A 26,684-nucleotide genomic window follows, 5' to 3' on the forward strand; every position below is an offset into this window, starting at 1 on the left:
GAAGGGCCGGCCAGCCTGGACAGAGTGACACTCCCTGGCAACTTGTCCTGACCTCAGGGAATCTAGGGTGCTGGTCTCTGTGACAAGGGGCTTCGCTGCTCTTCCATTCACGATGGTCAGACAGACCCCCCCAGGAACCCACCCCACCTGGAGGCTCTCGGAGCCCCATAACTGAGGCCTCGACCGGAGCCAGGACTCCGGAGGCCAGAGTGGAATCTTGGCCCAGCAGAGGCCTGGGAGAGGCCGAGGCGGAGGAAGCATCCTCACAGATTACAGTGTAGCGGAGGAAGTTTATTTGCGGATGTGGGGAGGACATGGCAAGGGCCCTCAGGCTGGCTAGCAAGGGGGCAATCAGTGGAGACCGAAAACAGATTTGCCAAGCCAGGTCCCAGGGAGGGCTCAGGAGTGGCGGGGTGTGTGACGGGGGGAAGGGAGGGGCTGGCCTGAACCTAGAGGAGAGGAAGCATAGTGCCTGAGTCCCAGGGCGGAGTCGGCCAAGAATCCTCAAGTTAGAAGAAAACCCAAGGAAGCCCCAAAGGCACAGTGGCAGTGGTGACTGCTGAGGCCTCCTTCTCCAGCAAATTCCATCACTGCTTTGGGACTGGGCACCATTTTAGCTGTTCTTAGAGGCAGCTCACTCAGGCTCAGCATGCTGGACCACAGGCCTTTGTCCTTGACTGCCCTCTGCTCCCGGGCCTGGCCCTCTCTTCTTCACTCAGGCTCCCTCAGCACGGCCATCAGCTCCTTCTGTTCTCTGTGTAGAGCCTGACATCAATGAGAGAGAACGGGCAGATTGGGAGATGAGAAAATCCAAACCCTTTCCCTCCACCTACCCTTGACTCCAGGCCTGGGTTTCCCCAGGATGAATGGAAGGGGTCTGTAGCTCATGTCAAGGGCCCAGTAGGGCAAGTTAGGAAATCCACCCCACTCAGCAGGCATTTATGGCAGGTTGGGTGCCATGGCACTGAGGCTGAGCTTCCCCAGGGCAGAGGGGATCTTCAACAAGGGCCCCTAAAGTGTGCCCCTAATCCTTTTAGGGCCGCTCCACCCACAGCATATGGAGGTTCCCAGGCTATGGGTCAAATTGGAGCTGCAGCTGCCGGCCTATGCCACAGCCACAACAATGCCAGATCCAAGCAGCATCTGCGACCTACACCACAGCTCACAGCAACACCAGATCCTTAACCCACTGAGCAAGGTCAGGGATCGGTCCTGCATCATGGATACTAGTTGTGTTCATTTCCGCTGAGCCACAGTAGGAACTCTGAAACTTTCTTAAATTAATTGGATGTTCAGCTGGGCTACAGACATGGAAACTGTAGTGGAAAAGAGCTCTTTGAAGCTCTCATATGGGGCTCAGCACTGAACACTCAATCCAGCTGACCCACTTCAAATAATGGTTAGATCTGTAGCTGCAATGGGAGAGGTGTGGCTATAAGAGCAGGGGGCTTCCTTCCTCCTCTTAAAATAGAAGCACTGAATGTCAGAGCTGGCAAGGCCCTGGGGATCACTATGTGGCCAATTTGGAAGCCAGGGCCCAGACAGGGGAGTGACCCTTGGCCTCATGGTGACAGAGGGGCAATGGCAAAGCAGCATCTTGCCTGAGGACTCAGCAAGGTGGCCCCAAGAATAACTGAGACACAGCTCTGAGCTGTGGAACCTGTTCCAGGTTGACTGCCTACTGTGTAGAACCTGGGCCACTATACCACGCTACAGACCCCCGGGGCCACTGTGTTACAGGAGGGGGCTGAGGGGGTGAGGACAAGAGGAAGCCAAGCGGGGCACTAGCCTTTCTCCTACTGCCATGTCTCCAAAGCTTTCGGCCTTACTGAGGCCAGGGCAGGGCCTTCAGGCTGTAGCTGACTGGTCTTGGAACGAGACCAAGGACCCAAGAGCCATGGGTTTGGGGACGTATTGGGTCTGCCCCAGGAAGGGAAAAATGGGCCACCATTCAAGCCCTACCAGAAACCCTCTTTTGGAACCACATTTTGAGCCAGTGAGAAAGTCCATCTCATCTCTTTGCAGCCTCTGTCATCCAGCTTGATCACCCCTCCCCTAATTCACTGACTTGGCCCCAGTGACTTTGGGCCACTTTCAGAAATTAAGTTCACCTTCAAAAGATACACATTTGTTACATGGCATATATGTTTCAGATATGAAGGCTCTAGAAGTCATTCTAATATAGATATTTTAGAAGTACTGGGCAGTGGTCGCATGGAGTAGAATCGCAGTGGCTGAAGAGCGTTAACCTTGACCCTGGACAAGTTACTCACCCTCTACTCTGCTGCAGCAGGGAACACGTGCCTGAGGGCAGGGCCAGGACACTTACCTGCCAGGCCTGCTGCCGGGCCTGGCCTTGCAGCTGCAGCTCCTCCACCTGCCTGCGCCCAGCCAGGACAGCTTCTGCCAGCTGCCTGTTCTCGGCCTCCTGCTTCTGTACACGGCGCTGCAGGATGTCCCGCTGCTGCAGGAAGTAGGGCACCATGGTGCTGCGCAGATCTTTCTCAGGGATCCCACTAGGGCGCCTGCAGGGCCACAGAGGGCATGGGGTGGGGACAGAGAAGATGTGTGCAGGGGGTGAGGCTTCTTCCAAACCCAGTTGGTGGCATTCCCACCTTCAGGCTCAAGCTGGGCTGACTTTCAAGGCCTCTCTTGTGGTCCCTCTCACTCCCAAGACCCAACTGCAAAGCTCCTGCTCCTGATGGGAGCACTAACCCCCATCCACGGCTTCAGCTCCCAGGAATCCATCTCTCCCCTTCTCTCCAGCTGTCCCTTAGCCTTCCTGCTCTCATCCACATACACTCCCCAGCTCTCCCCTGCCAGGGCTAGAGGTGACTTGTCTGCCCCTGTCTTTGTCCCTGTGGTCATGTGCCTTGCTGGTGCATCTACTCCAGCAGACTGTGAGCTGGAGAGATGAAGGGAGGGTGTGGTCTGAGAGCAGGCCAGACCCCAAGAGGCCCCAGCTGGCTAATGTGGGAAGATAAGGAAAGACAGGTCTCAGGAGGTAAGATTATAGGGGGTTCTGAGTGCCCAGAGTGAGGAGATGGGTCAGTTCTGATGGGCAATGGGATAGAAGCCACTGTAGATTCTTTAAAAGTTCCTTCTCAGTTACAAAAGTTAATATCTTCATTATTGAGGTCACACAGCATTAATAAATTGAAAAGCATGAAAAAGTTTTACTCCTGACCTATTAGGATTCTACTCAGGCAGGGTAGGGAGGTGGAAAGAAGGAGCTCAGGCCACTTGCAGTCTCAGGGGCCTGAACTCTCCACTCCTGTCCCCAGGGCCCCCTGCTCCATCCTGCCCAGGACAACCAGGCAGCAGGGCTGCCCACTGAAATGACAGCTCCAGGAGAGCAGGTCTTTTGTGTCTTAGTCACCGCTGAACCTCTGGCATCTAAAACAGTATTGGGCGAGTAGTAAGTGCTCCTAAATATTTGTTGAATGAACAAATGAATAAAAACCAGATGCTCGGGGAGTTCCTGTCAGTGGAAACAATCTGACTGGTATCCATGAGGACGCAGGTTTGATCCCTGGCCTCGCTCAGTGGGTTAAGGATCCAGCCATGAGTCTGTGCAAGTCACAGACATAGCTTGGATCCCGTGTTGCTGTGGCTGTGGTGTAGGCCAGCAGCTCTAGCTCCAATTAGATCTCTAGCCTGGGAACCTCCACAGGACGTGGGTGTGCCCCTAAAAAGACAGGGAGAGGGGGAAAAAAAAAAAAAAACAAGAAAGAAAAAAAAGCAAAAACCAGAAGCTTGGGCCAGACTACTTGACATAAGATTCCAAACCTCACTATTCTGCTTTATTCCACTGCCCTGCCCTCTCTCCTGAAGGCCAGATGGGTCCTGGGATGAGGTCCCTTGGGAAGATTTCTCATCCCAGTCACCTCAGATCCCTGGACAACATGCACTAAACCCCTGCTCTCCTCCTCAAGACGGGCTATGTGCCTGTTCCTGGTCAATGTGGGGTGCTGGTCCTCTCCATCTGTCCCTGTCACAGGTCCTCTCAGGGTTTGAAAGTCCAGAGTCTCAAGGTCCATCAGAAAAGTGCCTGCAAGATGCTGAAATGCTGCTGCTTTCCCCTCGAGTCCTCCCGTTGCCTTTCTCACCAGGCCGTCTCCTTGCGGTCCTTGCCTTCTTCCACAATTCCATCCAAGGCATTCAGGACAGCTTCCAGGTTCCCCTCTGCTTTGATTTCAGAGATTTCCTCCTGAAAAGAAAAGAAGAAAGAGCTGTAATGATACTAAATCATTCCATATGCTGCACTGCTAATAGCACTTAGTAAAATTTAAGTTCTGTGTCTTTATACAAACATTCTACCTTTTCTACTTGTGACTTCTATAATTAAGAAAATTAAATATAAAATAGAAAACATTTAAAAAGAACTTGCAGGAATTCCCGCTGTGGCTCAGGGATAACAAACTCGACTAGTATCCAACGAGGATATGGGTTTGATCCCTGGTCTCACTCAGAGGGTTAAGGATCCAGTGCTGCTGTGAGCTGCGGTGTAGGTCACAGACACAGCTCAGATCCCACATTGCTGTGGCTGTGGTGTAGGCTAGCAACCACAGCTGTGATTGGGAGCTGGTCTGGAAACTTCCATATACAGCAGGAGCGGCCCTAAAAAGACACAAAAATAAAATAATAAAATAAAAAGAGGTTTCAGCAAGCCTCTCCTCTTGCCCGTCACCTCTGAATGCTGCAGCCCCTGCTGTTATCCCCACACCCAAGCATGCTTTGCTGACAGCACACGTATATTGATGCTTAACAAGACCCATCCTGGAGTGTGAGAGCATGGACGTGAACTCTCCAGAGAGATCACAGCTACTTAAAAGACACAAATGGAATCCTGTCCTTTTCTGTATCCCCTCCAGTATACGGTTCCAGTGAATTCAACGGTTTGCTAAATGCCTCCTCTGTGCCAGACACTGCACCAGGTGCTGGCAATACAGAGGAGGAGACCCAGGCCTGTCCGCTAAGTTCACAGGGTCTGATGGGGCAGACAATTATAAACATGACTACAACACGGGCCAGCAGCATTCAAGACACATCATTTGGAGGGAAGGGATGAATGCCACTGCAGCCTGCCGAGCACAAAGGACCGTTCTGGGGATAGAGGGTAGAGACGGGCCCAGGGCAGGGTCTACCTTCAGAGGGCTGCCACTCACCCGGATAGATGTCTGCAACTGAGTTATAAACTTGTCATAGATGCGCTGTGTCATCTCAGGCTGCAACTGGTAGAAGCACTTGTAACAGTCAGTGAATCTCTGGTAACTGGCGGGAAGGAGAGAAGGCGAGTGTGGGCAGGGTTCAGAGGTAAAGCCCTGCCTCTCTTCACAGGGCTCTAAGTCCCATCTACTTCATGGCTCTGGTTAAAGGCAGTGGATATGCAGAATGTCTCATCTGCAGGAGCTCCCCAGTGGCAAAGCAGGTTAAGGATCGGGTGTTGTCACTCTAGTGGCTCAGGTTGCTGCTGTGGCACGGGTTAGATCCCTGGCCTGGGAATTTCCATATGCTTCAGGTGCAGCCAAAAAAAGGTCTCATCTGCAGCTCCAGTCACTGAGGGTGGCTCAACCCCACCAGCCTCCCCACTTCCTCTCAGCAGAGCCCCAGTTGAGTTCAGTACCAAATCACCAGGAGGGCTTGTTAAAACTCAGATTGCTGGGCCCACCTCCTCTGTTCTGAACAAGCTCACAGGTGATGTGGATGCTGCTGGTCTGGGCACCCCACTGTGAGGACTTCTGGTCATTCCAGTGCCCCTGCAGGGCTGGATTAAGACAGGGAATGTGGCCTCTGGGAGAGGTTTCCGTCCTCTTAAAAAGAGCAACACAGGAAGGAACTGATGCCCTTTCTGTGGAGCATGACTACATGCAGGTGATGCCTCCAACTCCTGACAAACTTGGGCGCCCTGGCCCGAAGGCAGAGTTTCTACCCTAAAGAGGCAGAGCAGAAAGAATAAAAGAACTGGGGTCTCTGAGGACACCGTGAAGCTGCTGCAAACACCAACGTGGAGCCACTCCACCTTGGAGCTTCTTGTTAGTGAGCTCAGGGCAACGCCAGATCCTTAACCCACTGAGCAAGGCCAGGGATGGAACCCACAACTTCGTGGTTCCTAGTCAGGTTCGTTAACCACTAAGCCACGATGGGAACTCCTTTCATGCCATTTTAAATCAGTTCTCGGGAGTTCCCTTTATGGTCTAGTGGTTAGGATTTGGTGCTTTCACCACTGTGGCCCAAGTTCAATCCCTTGTCTGGGAACAGAGATCCCACATCAAGCTGCTGCACAAGGTGGCCAAAAAAAATAATAAAATATTTTAAAAATAAATAAATAAAATCGGGTTTCTTTCACTGGCAGCTGATATACCTCTTGTAGCTAGAATGGTCAAAGGGTACCAAGGATACTCCCAATGGCTTGTTCCTCTTGGACTAAGAAACTCAAATAAGTTAAATGAACTCTTTTGGCTGTTTCCTCTCCCTTCTCCTTATTTTCCTGCCTCCTCTCTCAGGCCCTTCCCCTCCACAAATATTCACTGAGTACCTGCTATGTGCTGGTCACCACCAGGTACTGGGTGCTCTGGGCAGAATGAGACTGGCAGCCCTCCTGGAGCTTCTAGTAGAGGAAGAGATGGCGGCAAAGACAGAAACTCACATGTGAATGCGGAGATGATTACTTGTGCAGAGTGCCTGGGAGGAAAAGCGCAGGGGTTATGGGGCTGAGAGAGTGTACCATGGGGACCATCTTTAAGTGTGGGGGGTAGTCCGTGAAGACCTCTCTGATGAAGCAGTGTTCAAGGGGCCTGCAGTAAGTGTTTGAGCTGAGGAGAAGTCCTCAGACACATGAAAGCCCACAGTGATGCTTCCCTGTCATCCCAGATACTCCTCAGGCGTGTGGGTCAGACTCGGGGTGGGGGTGGGGCCTGGATGAACAGGGTTAGGTACGTGGAACCCAGAGCACAGCCCCCACCACAGCCAGGGAGTCACTTCGGGGCCTCCCTTTCTCATAGCTCTCTGAGCCTCCTGATACTATCCCTACCCCTAAAACAATGTCTCTCTCTCTCTTTTTTTTTTTGTCTTTTTGCCTTTTCCAGGGCTGCTCCAGCGGCATATGTACGTTCCCAGCTTACGGCAACGCCAGATCCTTAACCCACTGAGCAAGGCCAGGGATCGAACCCACAACCTCATGGTTCCTAGTCGGATTCGTTAACCACCACACGACGGGAACTCCTAAAACAATGTCTCTTGAAACAGGTGCAGAATGAGAGCCCTATCACCTCTGCCTTAATCTCCCCACTAGCTTGCAAGAGATTACTGTTAAATTTTCGGGACATCTGTGAATCAGTTGTTAAACATAGACATTGTTGAAAGTGAAATTATATAAAGTCACAATAAGTTGAAAAACAAAGTTACTAACTACTCAAAACATATGACTTCCTAATCATTCTACACATGTTACTCTGCCCCTGTTACTTGTATCCATGGTCTCAATCTGTGGGAATAAAAGTGTGCTGGTGCCCCATCTCCTCTCAGTTGGAGGTGGTGATGCTGTGCCGGGCAGCCAAGGAGTATTTACCCCTCGGAAACTGGCAAACCTGCACGCCAGGGCTTTATTTCTGGAGCGCTGGCTGTACACACCTCCAACACTCCTCTGTGTAAGGCTAAGAGTCTCCCATCTTTTCAAGCATACACATTTGACATCACTACACCTTGGGGGCTAAACCTTGGTACCAAAAACCCAAGATGACAGGCGTCCTCTCAACCCTCAACAGATTCCAAGACATTTTGCTGTTTGCCGCTGGCCCCACGAGCCACGCAGTCTGTGGCTACATGGAGGGATGTGGAGGAACACATGACGCCTGAGCAAGCAGGACTGGAATTGAAACCGGGTAATTGTGGCTTGGAATGGGTTTGCCTCAGACATAGGGGATCCCGATTCCTCCACCCAGCTCACTCGCCAGGCAGAGAGCTGGGCGCATCTCTCTGCTGTTCAGGCAGCTGGCAGCAGACACAGCCCAGGGCTGGGTGGGGATAATCCTGCCCACTGGTGCTGCTCACCAACTCCTCTGGTGTCCCCTTCAGGGCATGAGAGATCAGTGAAAGAGAAGCCCAGAAACATGCACATTGATACAAACACCAGGAATATATGAGGAATGTATGCTGCAAGAGCATGGAGGGAGAGTAGCCAGGTGGAAAGTAGGAAAGTGAGCTTCCTTCTTTTGGGGGGGTGGGGAGGTGCACCCGTGGCATGTGGAAGTTCCTGGGTCAGAGAACGAACCTACACCACAGCAGCGACCCCAGCCACAGCAGTGACAACTGGATCCTTAACTCACTGTGCCACAAGGGAAATCTATTTTTTGTTTTTTTTTCCTACTGGTTCCATTGAGATATAATTGACATATAGCACCCTATAAGTTTAAGGTATACAGCATAATGATTTGACTTACATATATTGGTAAATTATTTTAACAATAAGTTTGGTTAACATCCATCACCTCATACAGAAACAAAAAGAAAGAAACAAAGAAACAAACAAACAAAGGAGGCTTCCCGCCTTTCACTCTAAGGAGTGTGTATCTGCCAGGGCCACTCTCACTTTCAGCCTATGGAAATGTATCTCTCTCAATAAACCCACTTTCATTCTAAATATATTTTTAAAATTCTTTAAAAGAAAGAAAAAGGAGAAGTTCCCATCATGGTGCAGCAGAAATGAATCTGACTAGGAACCATGAAGTTGCGGGTTCAATCCCTGGCCTTGCTCAGTGGGTTAAGGATCCAGTGTTGCCGTGAGCTGTGGTGCAGGGTGCAGACTTGGCTTGGATCCCACATTGCTGTGGCTGTGGCTGTGGCGTAGGCCGACAGCTGCTGCTCCGATTAGACCCCTAGCCTGGGAACCTCCATATGCTGCGGATACAGCCCTAAAAAGACAAAAAGACCAAAAAAAGAAAGAGGAGTTCCTGTCATGGTGCAATGGAAACGAATCCAACTAGGAACCATGAAGTTTTGGGTTCAATTCCTGGCCTTGCTCAGTGGTTTAAGGATCTGGTGTTGCCATGAGCTGTGTTGTAGTGTAGGTTGAAGACGTGGCTCGGATCTGGCATTGCCGTGCCTGTGGCATAGGCCAGCAGCTGTAGCTCTGACTGGACCCCTAGCCTGGAACCTCCACATGCTGTGGGTGTGGCCTTTAAAAAAGGGAAGAAGAAGAAAAAAAAAGGCTTTTCCTTGTTATGAAAACTCATAGGATCTTCTTTCTTTCGTTCTTTTTTTTTTTAATAGCCGCACCTGGGCATATGGAAGTTCCCAGGTTAGGGGTAAATAGGAACTGCAGCTGCCCGCCTATGCCACAGCCATAGCAACATGGGATCTGAGCTGTGTCTGCAACCTACACTACAGCTCATGGCAGCACCAGATCCTTAACCCACTGAGCGGGGCCAGGGATCGAACCAGCAACTTCGTGGATACTAGTCGGATTCGTTTCCGCTGAGCCACAACAGGAACCCCAGGATCTACTTTGTTAACAGCTTTCAAATACATCACACGGCAGTGTTAACTGTAGTCATCATGTTGGACGCTACATCCCTTGTTCTATTCATCTTATAATTGGAAGTTTGTATCTTCTGACCACCTTCATGCAATTCCCTCTCCCCCTAACCCCAGTGTTTCCTTTCTTGAGAGCCAGTGCAGACTTGGGAATGACGTGAATGCCCTTGTGAATTTCCGGAAAAAACAAAAACAGAAACAAAAAAACACTCCCAGAGAAACAGGAAAAGTGATGCATTTTAGAAAACATTCATGGCCACACCCACCAAATCTCACATTTTATCTTCTCATGTAAACGCTAGCATCTCTGTGGATAGGCACGCCATCTGCTACTTCACTGGGATCTCCAGGGTACCCAGGACAGTGTTAGATATACAGCAGCAGCACTCAAGACATGCTGCAGACCAGGTGACCAGGGATGAAGTGAGGCTTGGGCTGCCTGGCCCTAGGCCTGTCCCACTCCCAGCCACCTGGACCCGAGGGTACCAGGCCTGGGCTACTTGGACAGAGGAGTCCTCCCTGCAAAGAGTCTCCAACAGCCTCTCTGCCAAGTCCCCCTTTGCCCTCTGCTGTAATGATCTCTGCCCTTGGCCTTCCAAGGGTACACAAGGGGCCACCCAACTGTGCTGGGTAAGTGCACTGGCTCTAAAGAGTGCTGTCCTTTTGCCTGGGTTCAAATCCTACCTCTACCACTCATCAGCTGAGTGATCTTGGACAACCTCCTCATCTATATAAGCCTGTTTCCACCTCTGTCAAATGGAGATAATAACTGTAAGTCACAAAATTAGTTCCTGTTGTGGCACAATGGCAGCAGAATCTCTGGAGCACTGAGACATAGATTTGATCCCCAGCCCAGCACAGCACAGTATCTGGCATTGCTGCAGTCGCAGCAGAGATCCCAACAGTGGCTCAGATCTGATCCCTGGCAGGTTAGGAAAGGATACAAATGAACTTTTTAGGGGTGTACCTTCGGCATATGGAAATTTTCAGGCTAGGAGTCGAATCTGAGCTACAGCTGCTGGCCTATGACACAGCCACAGCAATGCTGGATCTGAGTTGCGTCTGTGACCTACACCACAGCTCACGGCAACACCGGTTCCTTAACCCACTGAGTGAGGCCAGAGATGGAACCTGCATCCTCATGGATCCTAGTCGGATACCTTAACCACTGAGCCACCAAGGGAACTCCAAGTGAACTTATGTGCAGAGCAGAAACAGACTCACAGACTTTGAAAAACTTACAGTTACCAAAGGGGACATGTGGTGGGGTGGGATGGACTAGGGATTTAGGATTGTACATGCAGACTGAGGTATATGGAATGACTGGCCAGTGGGGAGCTGCTGTACAGCACAGAGAACTCTACCCAATATTCTGTGATAATCTATGTGGGAAAACAATCTGAAAGAGAATGAATGTGTGTACATGTATAGCAGAATCACTTTGTGGTACAGCAGAAATTATCACAATCTCCTAAATCGACTGTACTTCAATAAAACATAAAACAAAACAAAACAAACTATCTACAAGTCACAAAATTACTGTGAGGATTAAATGAGGTTTTGCATACAAAATACCTAGTATAGTGTGTGGCCCATAGCATAGCACATGGAGATGCTCCAAGTTAGCTACAGTTATTATTACTTTCTCTAAAGAAAAGTTCTCACCACCCCTGAGAAGCATAGAACAGTCAGTAACTTGGCTTCCTAGAGTTGAGAGGGCTCCCCTGCAGAAGGTAAGTGCTTAATAAATACATCTTGGTTGCACCTGTATGTATGGAAAGAACCCATTGCCCTCCGCTGTAATGTAATTTAGCCCAAAGAAAAGCCTACATTGTGGCCCTACAAAAAGGGTTACTTTTGTTATCAATGAAAGTAACTTTTAAAGAGGACATTTACTGAGTTGCAGACACAGCCAGGATCCTGCATTGCTGTGGCTGTGGTGTAGGCCAGCAGGTATAGCTCTGATTCAACCCCTAGCCTGGGAACCTCCATATGCCACGGGTACGGCCCTAAAAAGCAAAAATAAAATAAAATAAAGACTACATTTACTGAGTTTCAAAACAGAAATGACTACATTAACTGATTTTAATCTATTTTTTCTTTGAAACCCTTATTGTGTAATATCTGAGTCACTATCACTGTTTTTAAACTCATTGCAAAAGCATTTCAATTACTGTGCAAAAAAACTCATACAAATAATCCAAAAACATATAAGGAACCATAAAAGACCCAGAACTGCCAAAGAAATCCTGAGAGAAAAAAACAAAGCAGGAGTCATAATTCTCCCAGACTTCAGACAACATCACGAAGCTATAGTAATCAAGACAGTGTGGTAGTGGTAAAAAAACAGACACACCAATCAATGGAACAGAACAGAGATCCCAGAAATAAACCCAGACACCTATGATCAATTAATTTTTGACAAAGGAGGCAAGAATATAAAATGGGAAAAAGACAGTCTTTTCAGCAAGGGGTGCTGGGAAAACTGGACAGCTGCATGTAAATCAATGAAACTAGGACATACCCTCACACCATGCACAAAAATAAACTCAAAATGGCTTAACGACTTAAACATAAGATAAGACATCATAAAACTCCTAAAGGAGAACATAGGAAAAATATTCTGACATAAATATTTTATTAGGTCAGTCTCCCAAGGCAATAGAAATTAAAAAAAAAGGGACCTAATCAAACTTACAAGCTATTGCACAGCAAAGGAAACCATAAACAAAATGAAAAGACAATCTATGAAATGGGAGAAAATATATATATTTTTAAAATTTTCCCACTGGGAGAAAATATTTTGCAAATGATGTATAGCACAGGGAACTAAATCCAATCTCTTGGGAGAGACCATGATAGAAGATAATATAATCATATATATATGTATATATGTGTGTGTGTGTGTGTGTGTATATATATATGACTATCACTTTATAGTGGTGTAGTGAAGATAATTAGATAATTATATATATATAATTATATATATGTATGCACATATATATATGACTATCACTTTATAGTGGTATAATGAAGATAATATAATTATGTATATTTGACTATCAGTTTATAGTGATACAGTGAATATAATTATGTATATGACTGTCACTTTGCTGTATAGCAGAAATTGGTACAACACTGTAAATCAACTATAGTTTAATAAAAAAAAACACACTACCGTAAATTGACTTATCATTTAAAATATTTAAGCCCAGAATCAAGCTCTGGTGTTTTGTCAATCTTTCAGTTTTATACCCAGATAAATTCTATAGGAATGGAAAGACAGAGGTACAGAAAAGTAAACATGTGTCCTAGTGCTAAGGAAGCCCTGGCCTTCCTCCATGGTAACTGGCTTGCTACTCAACTGAACTCCTGTTTCACAGACTGTCCACCAGAGGGCGGGTGGCAACTGGCATTTCAGCCCAGTATAGGAATGGAGGGCAAAGAAGACAGAGACCAAGAAAAATAGAAACTGGAGAGAGAAAATGGGGAACACTGTGACAAACTTATGCCTCCACCCCCCCACCATCTGCCCTATTTCATTAAGAAATGTTTCTATTAAAAAAAAAAGAAGAAGAAGAAGATGGAGAAAGAAAAACAAAGTAGAAATGTTCCTCTGGTCTTTCCCCATCCTTGCCTTCTCGGTTCTGTATATCCTGGGCAGCCCCAGGACAGAAAGGGAAAGGGGAAAAAACAATCAGAAGTGTGCCTTGATGAAAATAAGAGGCCAGGGAGTTCCCGCCATGGTTCAATGGTTAACAAACCCAACTAGTTTCCATAAGGATGCGGATTTGATCCCTGGCTTTGTTCAGTGGGTTAAGGATCTGGCGTTGCTGTGAGCTGTGGTGTAGGTCGAAGATGCGGCTTGGATCCAGTGTTGCTGTGGCTGTGGCATAGGCTGGCAGCTACAGCTCCGATTCAACCCCTAGCCTGGGAACCTCCATACACCTCCGGTGTAGCCCTAAATAGATAAAAGACCAAAAAAAAAAAAAAAAAAAAGAAAAGAAGAGATCAGTGAGCCTCACATAAATCAATGAAGTAAGAACACTCCCTCACACCACGCACAAAAATAAACTCAAAATGGCTTAAAGCCTTAAATATAAGATATTACACCATAAAACTCCTAAAAGAGAATATAGGCAAAACATTGTTTTATATAAATTGAAGCAATGTTTTCTTAGGTCTCCCGAGGCAACAGAAACAAAAGCAAAAATAAACAAATGGACCTAACCAAACATGTAAGTTTTTACACTGCAAAGGAAACCATAAACAAAACAAAAATACAACTTACAGAATGGGAAAATATATTTGCAAATGATGTGATTGACAAGGGCTTAATTTCCAAAATATACAAACAGCTCATACAACTCAACAATAAAAAAAAAAATCCTAATCAAATATGTGGAAGGGAGTTCCCGTCCTGGCTCAGCAGAAACAAATCTCTCTAGCATCCATGAGGATGCAGGTTCAATCCCCGACCTCGATCAGTGGGTTAAAGAACCAGAGTTGCCATGAGCTGCAGTGTAGGAAACCGACAAGGCTCTGATCTGACAATTCTGGGGCTGTGGTGTACGCCAGTAGCTACAGCTCCGATTAGACCCCTGGGCTGGGAACCTCCATATGCCGTGGGTGTGGCCCTAAAAAGACAACCTCCCCCCAAAAAAAACCCCAAAAAATGGCCAAAAGATCTAAATAGACATTTCTCCAAAGACAACATACAGATGGCCCATGGCACACGAAAAGATGCTCAACATAGCTAATTATTAGAGAAATGCAAATCAAAACTACAATGAGGTATTACCTCACACTGGTCTGAATGGCCATCATTAAAAAGCCTACAAATAAAAAATGCTCAAGAGGGTATGGAGAAAAGACAACCCTCCTACACTGTTGGTGGGAATGGAAACTGGTGCAGTCTTCTCTATGGAGAACAGTATGGAGGTTCCTTAAGAAACTAAAGACAGGAGTTCCTGCTGTGGTGCAATGAGTTAATGATCCAGTGATGTCTCTGTGGAGGCTCAGGTTCCAGCCCAAGCCCAGCGCAGTGAGTTAAGGATTCAGTGTTGCCACAGCTACAGCTCAGATTTGATCCCTGGCTCAGGAATTTTCGTATGCCATGGGTGTGGCCGAAAAAGAAAAAAAGAAAAGAAAAACTAAGTACAGAGTTTCCATACGATCCAACAATCCTATTTCTAGGCATATATATGAAGAAAAGTGTAATTCAAAAGATACATGCAGTTACTCAGCCATTAAAAAGAAAGAAATAACGGCATTTGCAGCAACATGGATGGACCTAGAAATTATCATACTAAGTGAAGTCAGTCAGACAATGAGACACCAACATCAAATGCTATCACTTACATGTGGAATCTTAAAAAAAGGACACAATGAACTTCTTTGCAGAACAGATACCGACTCAGAGACTTTGAAAAACTTATGGTTTTCAAATGAGACAGGTTGGGGGGCGGGGGGATGCACTGAGGGTTTGGGATGGAAATGCTATAAAATTTGGTTGTGATGATTGTTGTACAACCATAAATGTAATAAAATTCATTGAGTAACTAAAAAAAGATACATGCAGGATGCTATAAAACTGAGTTGTGATGATCACTGTACAACTATAAATGTATTACAATTTATTGAGTAATAAAAAAAAGAAAAACAAACAAACAGATACATGCTGGAGTTCCCATTGTGGCTCAGTGGAAACAAACCCGACTAGTATCCATGAGGATGTGGGTTCAATCCCTGGCTCTACTCAGTAGGTTGAGGATCTGGTGTTGCCACAAGCTGTGGTGTAGGTTGTAGATGTGGCTCAGATCCTGAGTTGCTATGGCTGTTGTACAGGCTGGCAACTGTGGCTCCGATTTGACCCTTAGCCTGGGAACTTCCACAGGCCACAGGTGCAGCTATAAAAAGAAAAAAGTTATCTTTTAAAAATTTAAAAATTAAAGTTATTTTTAAAAAATTAATCTTAGTTATGTCTTTAGGTTATTAGGTCTCTGGGGCTTATTTTAACCTTTTATTGCTTGGATTCTTTTGGAAACCACTAGGAAGTTAATAGTGAGAATCTAAAATTAGAATACTTTTTCTATTAAAAAAAGGAAAAGCTTCTGATTTGATAAATATTAGCATGAAGATAAAAAAATACCATCAGGTAACTGTATTCATTTATTCACTTGACAAACACTGAGCACTGACCATTTGCCAGGTTGAACTCAGTGGCACAAACTCAAAGATAAGAGTACAATCCCACCCTCAAAGGGCATACAGTTTAGAAGGAAAGACAGACCAAAATGAGGATGGGACAGCATGGGGGGCTTAGAAGGGAGCTCCAGGAAGACTCCCTAGAGGAAACACCACCTGAGACCCAAGACTGTCACAGTCAGTCAGAGGACAGAAGGCCCCAGCAGTGTAGCCAAGAGTAAAGTGTACATATATCCCTGTACACTGTACCCGTGAAGACATAATAACAGGAAATGTGTCCTGGGCACTGACTAGAACCAGGCACTCTACTAAGCACTCCATGTGGAATAACTCATTTAGTCCTCACAATACCTCTTTGGAATAGGGTCTATGAGCACCATGCCCATTTTTCAGATGCAGACACTGAGGCAGAGAGAAGCTTGCCCAAGGTCACACAGCTGGGGCATGGTGGAGCCATATGAACTGGATCACGTGTCCCTATCATCCAAGACACACAGTCCGAAGTCTGGTGGGCCAGGCAGAGAAGGGCCAGGCACACAGAGTCTGCACTGTATCCTGCTGGGAAGAGCTAGAAAGGGTGTTAAGCAGGGGTGGGATATGATCCACTTGTATTTTTTTGCCTTTTGTCTTTCTAGGGCTGCACCCGCAGCATATGGAGGTTCCCAGGCTAGGGGTCTAATTGGAGCTGTTGCTACCGGCCTAGGCCACAGCCACGATAGCGCCAGATCTGAGCCAAGTCTGCGACCTACACCGAGGCTCACAGCAACGCCGGATCCTTAGCCTGCTGAGCAAGGCAAGGGATCGAACCCGCAACCTCATGGTTCCTAGTCTGATTTTTTTCCGCTGTGCCATGATGGGAACTTCCGATTTGTACTTTAGAAGTTCCCTCAGGCTGCTGTGTGAGGGTAGATTCGGGAGGCATGGCTGAGATAATGGCTGATTTGAGCAAGGCAGACTCTGTGGGGACAGAGCAAGGTGGATGGCCTGGAAACATGCAAAGAAGAGAGAATCAGCATGATGGGGCTGAAGCCGCACACCACAGTCTGATGAGTCATACCCACACTTTAGAAACTAACCACTGCCACTAGCATGCATCATCTGCTCATACAAAGAGGGTGAGATATTTCTGAAGCATTTTTTTTTCTTTTTTTAGGGCCACACTCATAGCATACGGAGATTTCCAGGCTAGGGATCAAATCGGAGCTAAGCTGCTGGCCTACACCACAGCCACAGCAACTAAGGATCTGAGCCACGTCTGCACGACTCACAGCAACGCCGGATCCTTAACCCACTGAACGAGGCCAGAGATCGATCCTACAACCTCAGGGATGCTAGTCAGATTCATTTCCGCTGAGCCATAACAAGAACTCCTAAAGCACTTATTTAATCAGAATACTTTATGTATAAAACCACTCTTTTTCCTGTGAAGAACTGTCTCCTATGAATACCAACAACCTCAGCCACTAGTTTAACTCTTACCAGTTCGCATACAAATGCAACTAGCTCTCCTTCCTTGGTCATTGTCAGATTGTAGGCTTTAAGTCAGTTTATATAAATCACACTCTGTAGCACCTCTCAGGCTCAAAAAGTGGACCAGGCCAGGCATTGGACCAGTCTGGCATCTAAGAACTTAAGGGTCAACCACCTCTTGCTTCCACAGCCCCCACCTCGACCCTGGGACTGACACCATGTGGCACAGCTGCCAGGTGCCAGGGTGCCTGTGGCAGAGTAAACTTTCCTCCAAACAGTGCTAACTTCAACCAGGGCCCCACCAACACCACCTCTAACTAACTGCCTCTCTTGGTAGGTCTCAGTTTGTAGCAAAACATAGCAAGCCTCATCTGCTTGCTTTAGCTAAATAGGAGAATAGCTGTTTCTTAGAAAGTCCAGGAGGCTGTGAGGACAGAAAAGAATCCTTCATATTCAGAGGTCAAGGGAGAGATCGCAAATGGTAGGCTCTAATAGGACCACATGTCAACATTCTGAAGCCTGAGAGAGGGCAGATTCAGAGGTCTTTGCCTTAGCCAATCTAATGAAAGGAAGACCCCCTAACTAAAGGCAAGGGCATGGGTTCATGATATCTGGTAGCCTGGTGAAGCCAATAATCTTCCATTCACTCTGGAGTGCATCAAATTTGCCCCCCTAATCAAACTAATATGTACATGAAAAAAACTGGAATTCCCACTGTGGCACAGTGAAAATGAATCTGACTAGTATCCATGAGGATGCGGGTTTGATCCCTGGCCTCGCTCAGTGGATTGGGGATCCCGTGATGCCATGAACAGTGGTGTAGTTCGCAGACACAGCTTGGATCCCACATTGCTGTGGCTGTGGCATAGGCTGGCTGTAGCTCCAATTCGACCCCTAGCCGGGGAACTTCCATATGGTTCGGGTGAGGCCCTAAAAAGCAGAAAAAAAGAAAAGAAAATATGCTTAGTTGTAGGGAAATTCAACCTGAGGTTTAAAATATTCCTTTGGGGAGTTCCCGCCATGGCGCATCGGAAACGAGTCTGACTGGGAACCATCAGGTTTCGGGTTTGATCCCTGGCCCCACTCAGTGGGTTAAGGATCTAGCATTGCCATGAGCTATGGTGAAAGCCAGCAGCTACACCTCAGATTAAGCCCCTAGCCTAGGAACCTCCATATGCCGCCAATGTGGCCCTATAAAGACAAAAAGACAAAAAATAAATAAATAAAATATTCCTTTAGATAACTGACATGTGAATAAACCAGCTTTCATTATGTAGAGATTCCTGTCTCCAGTATAAGTACTTGGTCTTTGGGATTGAGAATTTTTAACTTAATGAGTTGGGAGAGGGTCAAGTATTTGCACACATCTTAAAAGTCTGTATTCATAAATGACACTTACTGAGCTCTTTCTATGTGGAAATCAGCTGTAAGTTCCTATTTAACCAAATGAGGGGAAGGATGTTCTAAACAAGAGCAGTAAATAGAAAGAGCAGGTGCCAAGAGTAGGGGGACAGTGGCAGCACTCAGTGCAGAAGACTTTATGTGCATGTGTGTGTTTGCATACAAGTATGCATATGCTACATGCACACTCTTGGCCCTGACCATGGCTGGAGAGACAGGAGAGGCCAAGGAGTGAATGGGCTTATACACTAAGCTAAGGAGCTGACATTTGATTCTGGAAGCAACCCTGAACCAATAAGACCACTTTTAAAGCAGGAGAAGGACATATTCAAATCTGAGCTGTAGACTGGAGGGAGGGGGCAAGACTGAGGCTGGTACAACAATCCAGTGAGAGATGGTGAGGGCCTGAACTAAAGCATGTGCACAAGGATGGAGAGGAGACTGGGGAGAGAGGCTGGAAGCAACTGGGCTTAGTAGATGACTGAAAGGGGCCAGTGAAGACCCCTAAATCTCTGGCCTAGAGAATGGGTAGATGGTGGCATCTTCGACCAAGTTAGAAACCACACAGTGAGGAGAAATCCTGTTTTGCTGAACTTGATGGTTCTGTGGGACACCAAGTGGGAATTCTAATAGTAAATTGTAAAAGACAGGTCTGAAGCTCAAGAGAAAGACACAGCTTGGGTATCCTCATTTATTCCAAAAGCATTTATTGAGTGTCTACTATGTGCCAGGCACCGTAATAAGCAATGAATAGAGAGTGGTGGAGTTCCCGTCGTGGCGCAGTAGAAAAGAATCCGACTAGGAACCATGAGGTTTTGGGTTTGATCCCTGGCCTCGCTCAGTGGGTTAAGGATCCGGTGTTGCCGTGAGCTGTGGTGTGGGTCACAGACACAGCTCGGATCCCACGTTGCTGTGGCTGTGGCGTAGGCCGGCAGCTGTAGCTTTGATTTGAATCCTAGCTTGGAGACTTCCACACGGCATGGGTGCGGTGCTAAAAAGAGGAAAAAAAGAAAGAAAAAAAAAAAAAAAAGAATAACCAGGGGAGAAAGGTGGTTTTAGAGAAGGTCAGGGAAGAGATGGAAGAAAACCATTCCTGGTAGAGCAAACATAAAGAACAAACACCCTGAGGTAGGAAAGCTCTGGACATTCCAGGAAATAAGGTAGTATGACTGAGTATAGCTGGGGCAGGGGACAAGAGGTAGGCAGGGACTAGAATATGTGGGGCCTTGGAAGCCATGGTAAGGAGCAATGAATAGCCATTGAAGCTCTTTCAGCAGCAGCAAGATATCAAATGCGATGTGACCATGCACATGTGCAGATAAAGAAAGGACAGGGCACTACTCACACATTTAAGGGACAAGTGGAGGAAGAGAAGCCCAAGAAGGAGCAGTTAGTGAGGTAAAGAGGCAGAGAATGATGCCAGAAGCCAAGGAAGAAATTTCAAGGACAGAGAAGTGGTTAACAGTGTCAAATGCTATAAGGAAAGCAAAAAGGTTAAAGATGAAAAAAATGAAGTATTTAGCAACAAAAAGCTATTAATGACCTTAAATGAAAGGTTTTACAGGAGTGGTGGCAAACTGCCCTAAGCAGAAGAAAAACCTGGAGATGGAGAACTAGAGCTGGGAATGTAGAGACCTGAAGCCATAGCCTTGGGCGTAAAGGGAAGGGAATTGATGGAAAGGTAGCTAGGAGGATGCAAGATTAGGCATCTCTCAGCCAAATTTATAGATGCAGAAACTCCTGCCTGGTGGTCCCAATTCTATGAACCAGGTGCTAGGGTCATTTTCACTGAGAGGGTATAGGCAGCACAGAAAGGGTCTAAGGGACATTGTGAAGATTTAAAATAGCTACTGTGAAGAAAAGGAAGAGAACTGGCTGGGGGCATGAGACTTGTGGGCTGACTGAGGGCCCAGCTGAAGTCCAAGAACATGACTTTGTGGAGGCACCATTTTCTCACTGGGTAAGACAACAGGGCTGATCAGAGGCTGAGTGTGGGGCCGAGGAGTAGACAGGATACTGAAATTGGGCTTGCCAACAGATGAGTTGGAAGGATGAGGGAACAAAGGAACTGAGAAACAGAAGTGTGGCTGCCTTGCATCTGCTACTGAACCTATTCAAAGAGATGTCTTGATTTCCAATCCTAGACCCAGTTCTCTCCCCCAACTCTTAGCAGGGAGTGTTTTTCTCCATCTCAGTAGACTGGAAAAACCTCTCACTTAATAACCATCAAGAGTCAGCATCCTCCAGAAGTTCCCCTTTCCCTCATCTTCCCCTCCAATCCATTCTATCTCTAATCAGCTCACGTCCACCCACATCTCTTATTTACACTATGTCTCTTACCTGGACCACTTCAGCCCCTACCATGCAGTTAGCATCCCAAACACAGGACTTTGACCTGACAAGCTTTTCAAGGGCAGATAAAATGATTCATACTTAAAAATAACAGAATGGCTTCAAAAATAAAAGCTCAAAATTGAACTAATAATTGTTATCTTAGAGATTTCTCACCATGGCTCAGTGGTAATAAACCCAACTAATTCACAATTGCCAAGACATGGAAACAACCCAAATGTCCATCGACAGATGATTGGATTAGGAAGATTAGGAAGATGTGGTATACACAGTGGAATACTACTCAGCCATAAAAAAGAATGAAATAATGCCATTTGCAGCAACATGCATGGAACTAGAGACTCTCATACTGAGTGAAGTCAGAAAGAGAAAGACAAATACCATATGATATCTCTTATATCTGGAATCTAATATAAAGCACAAATGAACCTTTCCACAGAAAGGAAAATCATGGACTTGGAGAATAGACTTATGGTTGCCAAGGTGGAGGGGGAGGGAGTGGGGTGGTTGGGGAGCTTGGGGTTAATGGATGCAAACTATTGCCTTTGGAATGGATTAGCAATGAGATCCTGCTGTGTAGCACTTGGAACTATGTCTAGTCACTTATAATGGAACATAATGTGTGAAAACAGAATGTGCACATGTATGTGTAACTGGGTCACCATGCTACACAGTAGGAAAAAAAATTGTATTGGGGAAATAACTATTAAAAAATAATAACAAAAAAAGAAAAATAAAATAATAAACCCAACTAGTATCCACGAGGATGTGGGTTTGATCCCTGGCCTTGCTCAGTGGGTTAAGGATCCAGTGTTGCCTTGAGCTATGATGTAAGTCACTGATGAGGCTTGGATCTGGCATTGCTGTAGCTGCAGCATAAGCCAGCAGCTGGAGCGCTGATTCAACCCCTAGCTTGGGAAACTCGATATGCTGCAGGTGCAGTTGTAAAAAGGGGGGAAAAAAAAGAAAACCAGAAGAAATGAGTAGGCAGTTCGCAGAAGAGGAAGGCAAACAACTAATGAGGTATATAAGGAATCGCACATCCTAACTCTTATAGGAATTAGGTGTGTGCAAATTAAAATAATACTGAAATATCCCTTCACACCTTTAGAATGGCAAATAATAGAATGGTGGATACCCAGTGGTGGTGAGGATATAGGAAATAGAAACAGCCTTTCTGGAAAACAATCCGACAGAATATAGGTAGATGTAAACCCCTGAACCCAGTGATCCTGCTCCATTATATACCTCAGGAAATTCTAGCACTAGTCTGTGCGTGAGGGGATGTACTCTGGCATAATCTGTGGAGGAGGGAGTTGGAAGCAACTAGGTATCCACGATAGGGAATGGGTAAGCACTGGATGCACACCATGAAATGATGAGAAGCTCTGAACCATATGCACTTACATCTACTTACGCCGTACATGGTTAGATCTTTCAAAAAAATATGTTGAGGGAAAAGACATGCGGCATAATTATCATTGAGATAAACTTAAAACATACATAGACAAAACAAAAACAAGGATGCAAACATATTCAACTGTCACTTCCTTGGACTCACACTAACCCCTTCCCCATTGTTCTCTATTCCTTTACACTGATTTATCTTTTTCTTTCTTTCTTCCTTTTTTTTTTTTTTTTTTTTTTTTTTTGGTCTTTTTAGGGCTGCACCTGCACCAAATGGAAGTTCCCAGGCTAGGGGTCTAATTGGATAATTGGAGCTGTAGCTGCCGGCCTACACCACAACCACAGCAGTGCCAGGTCTGAGCCACATCTGAGACCTACACCACAGCTCATGGCAATGACAGATTCTTAACCCACTGAGTGAGGCCAGGTATTGAACCCGAGTCCTTATGGATACTAGTCAGGTTCATTACTATTGAGGTATTATGGGCTCTCCTGATTTATTTTTCTTTATGGCACAAGAAAATCTACTCCATGAGGGCAAGGACTTTCCTGTCACTGCTCTATCTCCAACTCCTGGAACAGAGCCTGGGACATTGTAGATGGCCAATAAATACTGCATATGAATGCATGAATAATTGGAGGACATACAGCTAACAGGAAGCAGGGCCAATGGGCAAGGGAGAGGAGGGAAATAATGAGTAAGGAAAAGCCAATCAATCAATCAAAAGAGAGGTCTTTTTTTTTTGGCTACACTCTCAGCATGCAAAGTCCCCTGGGCCAGGGATCAATCCCAAGCCACAGCAGTGACAATGCCAGATCCTAAACCCACTGAGCCACCAGTGAACTCTCAGGAGAGATCTTGCCTGGACATAAAATGATGTGTCATGAACTGTCCACAAAATAATTACAAATTATTTTATCAAATGTACTACTATGGAAACAAGGCTCTGAATTATAAGGCTGTTGTTACCTGCTGGTCCAGCCTCATTTGATTTTACCCACTCTGTTCACTATGCTGGAGACGAAAAGCCTTCTGCCACTTCCCAGAATACCTTGACCATTCCAGAGCCTCTCCATAAGCTGTTGACCCTTCCTAAGTTTTTTTTCTAATTCTTCAAAAAGCTGGCTCCTTCTCATTATTTAAGTTTCAGATTAATGTCACCTCCTCAGAGTAGAATCCCTAACCATACTAATTTTTCTTTTCTCCCATGTTGCTCTCCATCACATCACCTACTCATTTACTTTACCAAGCTCTGTAATTATTTTGTTTACTCCATGTTTCTACCCACTGAATGCAAGTCCAAGACAGGGGTCTTGTCTGCTCTATCATATCCCTAGCACCTTGACTCAGTGCCTGGCTCAGAGTAGGCACTCAAATATTTGCTGAGTGAATCAACGAGTGAAGAGATGGAAAATAAGATTCATGTAGGGAAAGGTAAAGTGCTAAAATAAGGAGGGAAGGAGACTGGGAGAAGACGAGAGTCTTGATAAAGTCAGAGGTAGTGGAGATATAGAGAGTGGATGGAGAACAGGCTGATCAAACTCCTTAAAGTTCTGATAACAGTATTTCAGCCTTAATGTTCTAGGGTAGTGGGGCAAAACTCTTCCTTTTTTTTTTTCTTCTTGGCTGCCCTGTGTCAAATGGAAGTTCTCAGGCCAGGGATTGAACTTGTGCCACAGCAGTGACAATGCCGGATCCTTAACCACTAGGCTACCAGGAAACTCCCCAAACTCCTCTTTTAAAGTATCCAACACCTGTTGTGACAGGCAGTGACTTGGGACCCTCTCCTGCAGTGCTTGCAGCTGGACAAGTATCTCCTCAAACAGCAGACTACAAAGAAACTATAAGGGAGTAGAAATAACTGCATGCATGTATTATGGACAAAATACTCAAAGACCAAAAAGCCAGATGCCACTGTTGAGGTGTGGGGACGCAAAAGCAGAGTACTGTGCATGATCCCTGCACACAGACCACCAAGAGGGTGGAAAGACCACCTAAGCCATTCCATCTGCTGGACCCATTAGACGCTCTCCTATCCCCACCACATTTAAGGGACCAGATAGCTGTCCCTTCAGCACCCTCCTCGCCTTTAGTGAGAAAGCAAGGGCATCTGTTACTTGTTTTCACTCCCTCATGTGAGCCCCAATAAAGCATTGCTTGAATTTTTCACCTGGCCTCTTAACAATTTCTATTGATTAAAGTGCCAAGAACCCAGGTCAATAATACTGCTAGATTATTGCTCATTTCAGAGTTCCCAGCACGGCTCAGCAGGTTAAGAACCTGACATAGTGTCCCTAAGGATGCAGGTTCTATCCCTGGCCATATTTAGTGGGTTAAAGATCCTGCATTGCCCCAAGCTTCCGTGTAGGTCGCAGCTGTGTCTCAGATCTGGAGATGCTGAGGCTCTGGCATAAGCCGGCAGCTGCAGAATCAATTCAATCCCCAGCCCAGGAACTTCCATATGCCACAGGTGCGGCTGTAAAAAGAAAAAAAAAAAAAAAAAAAAAAAGGAATCCGACTGAAGGGGCTTGGGGCACTGCGGAGGTGCGGGTTCAATCCCAGGTGCAGTGGGTTAAAGGATCCACTGTTGTCCCTGGGCTCATATTCAATCCCTGGCCCAGGAACTTCCATTTAACTCGGGAGTGGCTATAAAATTAAAAAAAAAAAAAGTTTATTTAAAGTAAAAATCAAGTTTCACTGTCATTTGTCTCAAGGTATTTTTTTTGTCTTTTTGTCTTTCTAGGGCCACATCCACAGCATACGGAGGTTCCCAGGCTAGGGGTTCAATTGGAGCTGTAGCCACTGGCCTACACCATAGCCACAGCCACAACATAGGATCCGAGCCGTGTCTGTGACCTACACCACAGCTCATGGCAACGCCAGATCCTTAACCCACTGAGTGAGGCCAGGGATTGAACCCACATCCTCATGGATCCTAGTTGGGTTCATTAACCACTGGGCCACTATGGGAACTCCTTAAGGTATTGTTTTTAATTTCCTTTTTTATTTCATCATTGACCCATTGGTTTTTAGTAGCATGTTTTAGTCTCCATGTAATTTTCTTTTTTCTGTCCCAATTGTTTTCCTGTGGTTGACTTTCAGTTTCATGCCACTGTAGTCAAAAATACGCTTCAAATAAATTCTATCCTCTTGAAAAAAAAAAAAAAGTAAAAATCAAGGAGTTCCCGGTCATAGCTTAGTGGCTAGCAAATCCTACTAGGAACCATGAGGTTGCGGGTTCAATTCCTGGCCTTGCTCAGGGGGTTAAGGATCCAGCGTTGCTGTGAGCTGTGGTGTAGGTCGCAGACGCGGCTCGGATCTGGCGTAGCTGTGGCTCTGGCGAAGGCCGGCGGCTACAGCTCCGATTAGACCCCTAGCCTGGGAACCTCCATATGCCACGCGTGCGGCCCTAGAAAAGGCAAAAAGACAAAAAAAAAAAAAAAAAAGTAAAATGTAAGACATCAAGTCCTCACAACCACCCAGTGAAGGTATTATTACTATTTACATAATAACAGCTAAAACGCTAACACTGCAAGTGGCCGGCACTGTTCTAAAAGAGACGTGTATCCACTCAAGCCTCAAAAAGACCCTATGAGAAAGGTACTACTGTTACCATTTTATTGATGAGCAACACAGGCACAGAGCAGTTAAGTCTCGCTCACTTTATGCTGGGCCATGATGTGCACCCGGCTTTTAAAGCCTGTACCTTTTCCTCTCAACCACTTGTGGACAGAACTACTGGAGGAAGGAGTAGCTACTTGTCCCAGGCCTGCCCTCACATAACCTGTATTGGTAAACATCACGTGACTTTCCGAGACACAGGAATTGCGTGTCGGCCAGTCAATAACCTCGAGACACAGGATTGTAAATAACCGGCGAACTCCGAGACCAAAGTGACTGAGCTGTTTCCCGTCTGGCCGTCCTGGCCTCGCGGGATTTAGACTCTGGCGGGATAAACCCTCTCTCGGCTTCGACCTGCTGAGAGTTTTGTCCACAGCCTCATTTCTTCCACCTTACCTCCCAGCAGCGACCAGCTTCTGGAGAAAGGTGTCCACCATGGTGTCAAAAAGCTTCACCCTTGAAATGGTAGTACCAGGGCGCGGAAGTTCCTGAGACAACCCTTCAGGCCCTTTTTCCTCACTGCCGCTGGCTACGTTGACGCTGCTCACTTCGGCCATGTTGAACTAGAACCGCCAAACCTTAACCGGCCCGTCCGCCCCGCCCACAAGCTCCCGATTGGCCGCTCCTGGCACTGGCGCCTTCGATTGGAAGCAGCGGGATGTCTATCACCGAGCCGCCGGCGGGGTGGGGA

The 26,684-nt window shown here is 46.4% G+C and overlaps 1 protein-coding gene across 1 annotated transcript; it reads right to left on the reverse strand.

The window, feature by feature from the left end:
- Positions 630–26,553, reverse strand: PMF1 (polyamine modulated factor 1). Its single transcript, NM_001123163.1, has 5 exons — positions 26,390–26,553; positions 5,169–5,274; positions 4,110–4,210; positions 2,330–2,525; positions 630–765 (listed from the first exon to the last, which is right to left on the reverse strand). The coding sequence occupies exons 1-5, from the start codon at positions 26,548–26,550 to the stop codon at positions 712–714; spliced, it is 618 nt and encodes a 205-aa protein (NP_001116635.1). The 5' UTR covers positions 26,551–26,553; the 3' UTR covers positions 630–711.

The sequence above is a fragment of the Sus scrofa genome, chromosome 4, assembly GCF_000003025.6.
Source record: "Sus scrofa isolate TJ Tabasco breed Duroc chromosome 4, Sscrofa11.1, whole genome shotgun sequence".
Classification (NCBI taxonomy): domain Eukaryota; kingdom Metazoa; phylum Chordata; class Mammalia; order Artiodactyla; family Suidae; genus Sus; species Sus scrofa.

Bases quoted from the DNA above. Each gene is read 5' to 3' on its own strand.
- PMF1 (NM_001123163.1), bottom strand. From the start codon at position 26,550: ATGGCCGAAGTGAGCAGCGTCAACGTAGCCAGCGGCAGTGAGGAAAAA. The intron at 4,211-5,168 runs GTGAGTGGCAGC...TTTTCTTTTCAG, and splicing joins AGTTGCAGACATCTATCCGG to GAGGAAATCTCTGAAATCAA. The intron at 766-2,329 runs GTAAGTGTCCTG...CATTGATGTCAG, and splicing joins CCCGGCAGCAGGCCTGGCAG to GCTCTACACAGAGAACAGAA.